Source organism: Hevea brasiliensis, chromosome 9, assembly GCF_030052815.1.
Source record: "Hevea brasiliensis isolate MT/VB/25A 57/8 chromosome 9, ASM3005281v1, whole genome shotgun sequence".
NCBI classification, from domain to species: domain Eukaryota; kingdom Viridiplantae; phylum Streptophyta; class Magnoliopsida; order Malpighiales; family Euphorbiaceae; genus Hevea; species Hevea brasiliensis.
Genome location: NC_079501.1, coordinates 1713933 through 1720747, shown reverse-complemented (window position 1 = coordinate 1720747; position 6815 = coordinate 1713933). Strand labels below are relative to the sequence as shown.

Below are 6815 nucleotides of genomic sequence, written 5' to 3'. Positions count from 1 at the left end.
TTATTCCAATTCTTCCTCAATTGTCCAAACAAACCTAAAACACAATTACTCAAATGAAATCAACACCCTAAATACTTAAAAAAAATCAGCAAAATACTGAGGTTTGAAGTGCAACTTTATCACATCACCAGAATAAACAAAGAAACAAAAGAATTACAAGAAAGCCAAGCTTAGAAAGCCAAGCTTAAAAAGCCTCTGCTGCTTTTCCCTATTCAACTCGTTATATATCTCAGTAACATCAACTAAGTGCCGTCTCTGCAATTGCCTAAGCATAGGTTTATAAATCATATTGGTAGAATCGATAACTTGGAACTATGACACCTAAAAAAGGATATTAAAATAGAACCCATTTATGGTCCTAACTTGCACGTTTAACCTACTTATTTCTATATGATGATTTTTTCTTGTAAATGATTGAATGGGTTAGTGATGGAAAAAGAAAACTTACAATCTGATATTGTTATAGAGGTAGGGAAGGGACAAGAGAAAGAAAAACCATTGTCCCTTGAATAGAAAGGTGAGGCATAGAAGTCCTTGAGCAAAATACTCAGGGAAAATAACCAAGTTCATCCGATACGCTAAATCGTATGGGTTCGTATAATCAAACTCCAGATCCATCAAGAACATGAGCTGAAACCAAATCAAATCTATTTATGCATCAAATTTATGAAATTAATTTAAATCAAATAAAAATAAATTAAACAGCAGAGAAAAGGGCGGAAAAAGGAGGACAAAAAAAAGACCTGGAATGCGATGATGCCAATTACAGATATAAGGAGAAAGAAATTCAGCAGCCATGCATAGAGGCTCCCCATTTGCTTCGTTTCCTCTCCTTCTCTCTCTCTCTCTCTCTCTCTCTCTCTCTCTCTCTCTCTATATATGAATTTCAATCCCTCTAGTTTTCGCTCAGCCATGCATGCATAGAACTGTTATTTACTCAACGACGCGTCGTTAACTGTGTTAAAAATGAACGGCGTCGTTCGACAAACCGTCCAATTAGATCAGGCTGAACTCTGATGGGCCCATGCACTATTTATTGAGCCCAACTATTTTCAATGGGCTTTTCTTAAGAGTTGAGTTAAAATTTTTAAAAAGGGCAAGAATTGACCCGGCCCGACTCCATGCACAAGATGACGCAAACGGCGCCGCATGATTGCAGACGTTTTTTGGGTTTTCTTGATGCCGAAGACAGATCAGATCCGGTGAAATAAAAGACTAGAAAGGCAAACCTTGGCAGCTCAAAGCTTTATTCTGCAATTTATTTGCCCTATCTTTCATCTTCTATTTGAATCTACATTTTTGCTTCATACGCTATGACTAAGCAACAAGCTAACTGGTCTCCATATGATAACAATGGAGGGTAAGTTTTCTTCTTTAAAATCTCCCTCTTCATCTTCGTCGCTGGCTCTTTATGTGATTTGTCATTGTTGATTTGATTTTTGATTGTTTGCAGATCTTGTGTTGCGATTGCCGGCGCAGATTATTGCGTCATCGCCGCCGACACTCGAATGTCCACTGGCTACAGTATTCTCACCCGGGAGTACTCCAAAATCTGTAAACTGTGCGTGTTTTTCAATTCTCGATTTTCGTTTTCTGTGTGTAGATTGAACGGCTAAGTGTGGCTACTTGTTATTGTCGTTGGGTTGTAATGGTATCTTGTGAGAATTGTGGGAGCTAATGTGGTTTTCGGGTATTTTAGGTTTTGAACGGAGTTCTTAGGGCTTCTGTTGGTTTCTACTAATTCTGAAAATGCTATACTCATTGAAACGGATTGATGAATGTCGTGCGCCAATTGGCTGTAAATTGGGTGCACAGCAGGCTATTTTTAGGTTTTTTTCACCCTTTTCAAATATTTGTACGCTTGCTAAGGTAAAGTATATGGCAGATGAATAACATGGAAATGAATTGGTTTAAATTTGGCATATATCTTGAGCATTGCAGTTGACGTCATTTGATTGTGAAATACAAGTTATACTTGAAGGCATAATCAAATTTAACTCAGTATTTTGGTGATCTTCTTGTTCTCAGAGCTGACAAAAGTGTAATGGCGTCTTCTGGTTTTCAAGCTGATGTCAAAGCCCTACAAAAGCATTTGGCAGCCAGGCACTTGGTGAGACTTCGAAAACCATAAATTGATTACTGATTTTGTCAAGTGGTATTTCTTCATTGCAAGTGATTCACAACAACAACTAAACCGTAATCCCAAACTGGAGTTCATTGGAAGTGATCATGTTGTTTTAATTGAATGTGAATCTAAGATTTTATTCGCATCATTTCTTTTGACTACATTATTTCCTGGATCAAACATGTTTGAGAATAAAATTAAAGGCATCACATAACACACACTCAAGTGAGAGGGTTTGACATCTAGTTGGAAGATTCTCTTGTGACAAACAAGGGACTCTTACCATTGACGGTTGTGGCAAGTCTGCAGCCATGTGGAGTCATTTGTATTTGATAGCCAATGGGGCCTGATATCAGAATAGTTGAGCCTACTTTTGTATTCAATGGAGGTGGACAGACTACGTATTGAACTTATCTTTATACATTTTTCATGTCTTCATCCATGTACTTTACTTGTAATTGCATTCATTTTAACTGCTTAAGTTTCAGTTTCATCGGGCTTGAACATATATTAAATTTTAAAATGACAATGGGGGAATAACTGATGTAAAATTATGTTGATTTCTTTAGATACTTGAATTTTCTATTATGAGTCATGGTCTTTTGCAGCAAACAATAGAATTTTTTTTTAGTGTATTTGTGTGCCTGTACTTTTGTGCATATGATGTACACCAAATGTAGGTGGATTGAATGGGTTGTATGTATTTTAAGAAGGATGGCTGTATGTCGTCAAATTTGTGATTATATGGTTTTGATAACGGCCTTTAACTGTGTTTGATGATTTGACACTTGTTCTTCTGCTAATGCCATCATTTATTTTTCTTTTTAAATTCAGATCTATCAACACCAACACAACAAGCAAATGAGCTGTCCTGCCATGGCTCAACTACTCTCGAACACTCTCTACTATAAACGCTTCTTTCCGTACTATGCTTTTAATGTTCTAGGTGGTCTTGATAGTGAAGGTAATAATAGAAGCTAGTGGTGTTGTTTTAAGCTCTTTCTTGGTTTTAACAATGCTTTTCTTATTCCCAAACTGTAGGAAAGGGCTGTGTCTACACTTATGATGCTGTTGGTTCCTATGAGAGGGTTGGATATAGTGCTCAAGGTTCTGGTTCCACTCTTATCATGCCTTTTCTGGATAACCAACTGAAGTCTCCCAGCCCTCTGTTATTGCCTGCCCAGGTATGCGCTTGGCCTATCTTATGTGTAGATGAATATTTTTCAGATATATCTTTAATATTTCGATTTTGAAATTCTATGAACTATGCAGGATGCTGTAACTCCACTTTCAGAATTGGAAGCTGTTGACTTAGTGAAAACTGTTTTTGCATCTGCAACTGAGAGGGATATCTACACTGTAAGTTTTTGTTTCTGGTACCATTACCATTATTTAATTTTATTTTATGTTTTCTTTTAATTATTAATTTGTTTAAGGAAGGCAAGATGAGGGAAAGTGCTTTAATTTTTCACACGTGCATGTGTACACATGCAGAAGATGCACATTCACCATGCAGACACAGAAATAAATGGGCAAATAGATATTCTCTATGCACTTGCTATTTAATGGTGTTTGTAGTTCATGTATGCCATTATCCTTTACCTTTCATGTTTGTTCAACAGGGAGACAAGCTTGAAATTGTCATCCTAAATGCTGATGGTATCCGTCATGAGTATATGGAACTCAGAAAAGATTAATCTGTCCAAAATCTTGTTGGTCCTATCACAAGTTACTGGAGGAATTGCATGGATTACCCCTTGGTTGACACTTACCGAGGTTGATGTTTTAGCTATTTAAGCATTTTCATCCTATTGATCAGTATAACTTTTAAATTAGTCAACTTGAACAAATGCAATTTTCTAGTATAGATGTTCAGTTATGATGCAATTCATGTTTTGGGACATATGCAATTGGCATTTAAATTGGCTTGTCCGAAAAGTTTGCTGTGGATAGAAATTTAATGCACGAAGTCCATTGTGCTCCTTTATATGTAGAAAGTTGGCTATTTGGAAATGGTCTCGAGAACCTGCTTCACATTTTTCGCTTAGCGCATAAATTTAAGTGCGTATATTTCCATTTATATTGATTTATTATTTATTATTTTTGTTAGTTAGTACATCAAACTATAGAAAAACATTTGTAAAATATAACTTATCCTGTTTTATGCTCACTCTTTAAGGAAGAATGAACCAATTTTTTTTTTTCTCAAACCACAAGGTGTTGAAATTTTATATATATATATATATATATATATATATATATATATATATATATATAATGGTTTGAATTTATTCCTTGTTTTAAATTCTTAATGATTTACAAGATGAGAGTTCAGAGAGTTCCAAGTATCAGATCAGCTAGCGAGCAGTGGCCCTCGAGAAGGCTTTTTCATTTTTTGGTTCCTCGTCAGAAGCTTTCAGCAGAAGCCCATCCTGTTTTCTCCAACTCCAGTCGCAATGTCTGTAATTATCCCAGGGTCGTTGAGTAAACAAATTTATACACAGGCGAGAGTAATTGAAAGAGTGAAAGCCAAAGTTGTAGGCAAATCTGTACCTTGATTCTCTTTCTATTGTAATCAAAATCGAAGTTTCCCAACCTCGACGCAGATCGATACTCCACAATGGAGTTGTTGCCCGGTGGAAACCAAAATTCAACATCATCAACTAACTGTTTCAAATTATAGCAGAATTCAGGATTACCACCATTTATTCAGTCACAGAATCGAATGATCTCAGAAGAGTTTAGACGTACCCCCAAAATGGGACTTTGATATTCCACATGCAAATAGTCTTCGTTCTTTTCTATAATCCGCGGTGTAAATTTATCGGGTTTTGTTGTCTTTATCTGCGAAAAAGGCAACCGATTTTAGGTTTCGAAAAGGCACCAGCTTCAGCTTATTTCACTGCATATTAAAAGGCCCAACTAGACCCAAAAAAAATAATAATATATAGATAACATGGTTAAAATAATAAATTTTATTTTATTTTTTATTGTATCTTTTATTTATATTACTTCAACAAAAATTAAATAATTTATATTATTAAATTATTCTTGAAACCAATAAATCTTATTTTAATAAGTTATTATTTAAAAAATATATATATATATATATATAAAAGAGAAAATAATCCTATCACTGTGGGATGGTTTCATCTATTATGCCATCCTTCTTTCGAAACAGTTTAGATGGGGTCTGAAAATAAAATTTTTACCACTTGAAGAAGCTCCTTCATTGCCACTTCTCTACTCACAGGCTTCTTTCTACTGCCATTGTAATTCCTATAAAAAAATATATATATATCAACATATCAATCACGTTTTCATTGACTGGACATGGTCGGCACCTAACACAAGCAAGAATAGTTGGTGGAAGTATAATTTATTCAACTCTGCCAAATTAAATTTCCATCTCCTTTTTCTTTTTTCAACGCTATTAACACAGGCTTTGAACCTTACCAAGGAGGGGCATAATGAGTAAGATCGCTGATATTCTCCGAAGTTGATATACAATTCTTGGTAGCTGGACACAAAGCAAGTGCTTGTTGGTTCTTCTGCACCCCTAAATATTCAGGCTTTTTTCCGCTGTAACCAATCACCAAGTCATCAATTTTATATAAATAACACTATCCTTCCACGAGATCCAAAACGGCAAATTATTTGTTTCGCTGTTTCTTGTGAATCGGTAAATGCAGGAATTTTAAGCGGTAATGAAATACCTGAGATTGAAAATGGCCCCATCTACTGCTAATTCGCTGCTCCTAAGTATAATTTCCCTTCAAATTCGTAACAATTTTGATAGAAAATTTCAGCAAGAGGATATTATACTGGCACATTTGAATTTACACAAAACAGATAGGGGGTACCTTCGAGCAATTTGGTCACTGGGTTTGTTGCTGTTATCTTCATCGTTTTGCTGATGAGAACGGAGGATTCGAGGACGGGCTGAACCGATATGGTGTTTGCTGCGAGTGTTATAATAATAGCCACAATAGGCGCTTGTTTGTGCTGCCATTGAAGCCATTTTTCAAAAGTTCAGAGCTCTGTTTTCTCGTGTCTCGACCTTTCCTGACTTTGAAACTCTGCGGGCTTTATATATATATATATATATATATATATATATATATATATATATATATCAGAGCGGCAGCCCAACTGGGAACTGGCAGCGGCTATGCTGTGTTGACGGTCTAATGAACGATCTCCTTTTTTGTTTTTTTTTTCAAATATATAAATTAACACTCGATATATATAAAAAAAATTCTTATAGCACCTCAAATTTTTAAAATGGAAACTTTTTTTGAAAAATTATAATTAATATAATTCTATGATCAATTTATCAAAGAACGTGTTAAAATGATGATTAATTGTTCAATAATTACCTTACACGTTTTGCGTCACAGTATAAAGAAAATTTTTTTATCTTTTTATTTTTAGTTTATAAATAAATCTTTTTATTTTTATTTAATTAATATATTATTATTAAAAAATAATAGACACTTCAAAAAAACTTTTCTACTCTTGCCTTCTTCTTCCTCCAAGTACCCCTCCCATCCACAACTCCTCTTCTCTCTTTGTAACTCTCACTTTTTACTCTAATCCAAATTGATTCGATTATCTCCCTCTCTCTATTGACGTCTTCTTAGGTTCCTTTTAATGGATGATCACTTCTTCAATTGTGGTCAACGCTTCA

At 35.0% G+C, this 6815-nt stretch overlaps 2 protein-coding genes and 1 pseudogene across 2 annotated transcripts; 1 reads left to right on the top strand and 2 right to left on the bottom strand.

Moving 5' to 3' along the window:
• On the bottom strand, nt 1-815 carry LOC110656169 (protein cornichon homolog 4-like; annotated as a pseudogene).
• A 371-nt stretch (nt 816-1186) lies between these two features.
• On the top strand, nt 1187-4205 carry LOC110656240 (proteasome subunit beta type-1). The gene is made up of 7 exons (XM_021812879.2): nt 1187-1360; nt 1454-1561; nt 2029-2110; nt 2960-3089; nt 3167-3309; nt 3398-3484; nt 3748-4205. The coding sequence occupies exons 1-7, from the start codon at nt 1314-1316 to the stop codon at nt 3820-3822; spliced, it is 672 nt and encodes a 223-aa protein (XP_021668571.1). The 5' UTR covers nt 1187-1313; the 3' UTR covers nt 3823-4205.
• Nucleotides 4206-4403: 198 nt separating this feature from the next.
• Nucleotides 4404-6242, bottom strand: LOC110656199 (uncharacterized). The gene is made up of 7 exons (XM_021812814.2): nt 5989-6242; nt 5842-5898; nt 5582-5707; nt 5338-5404; nt 4877-4969; nt 4679-4792; nt 4404-4585 (listed from the first exon to the last, which is right to left on the bottom strand). Exons 1-7 carry the CDS (start codon nt 6144-6146, stop codon nt 4532-4534), a joined length of 669 nt encoding a protein of 222 aa, XP_021668506.2. The 5' UTR covers nt 6147-6242; the 3' UTR covers nt 4404-4531.
• Nucleotides 6243-6815: the final 573 nt, after the last annotated feature.

Coding starts and splice junctions, on each gene's coding strand:
- LOC110656240 (XM_021812879.2), top strand. CDS start 1,314: ATGACTAAGCAACAAGCTAACTGGTCTCCATATGATAACAATGGAGG. Junction 2,111..2,959: donor ATTTGGCAGCCAGGCACTTG/GTGAGACTTCGA, acceptor TTTTAAATTCAG/ATCTATCAACACCAACACAA. Junction 3,090..3,166: donor AGGTGGTCTTGATAGTGAAG/GTAATAATAGAA, acceptor CCCAAACTGTAG/GAAAGGGCTGTGTCTACACT.
- LOC110656199 (XM_021812814.2), bottom strand. CDS start 6,146: ATGGCTTCAATGGCAGCACAAACAAGCGCCTATTGTGGCTATTATTAT. Junction 5,899..5,988: donor AGTGACCAAATTGCTCGAAG/GTACCCCCTATC, acceptor ACGAATTTGAAG/GGAAATTATACTTAGGAGCA. Junction 4,586..4,678: donor ACAATAGAAAGAGAATCAAG/GTACAGATTTGC, acceptor GGATAATTACAG/ACATTGCGACTGGAGTTGGA.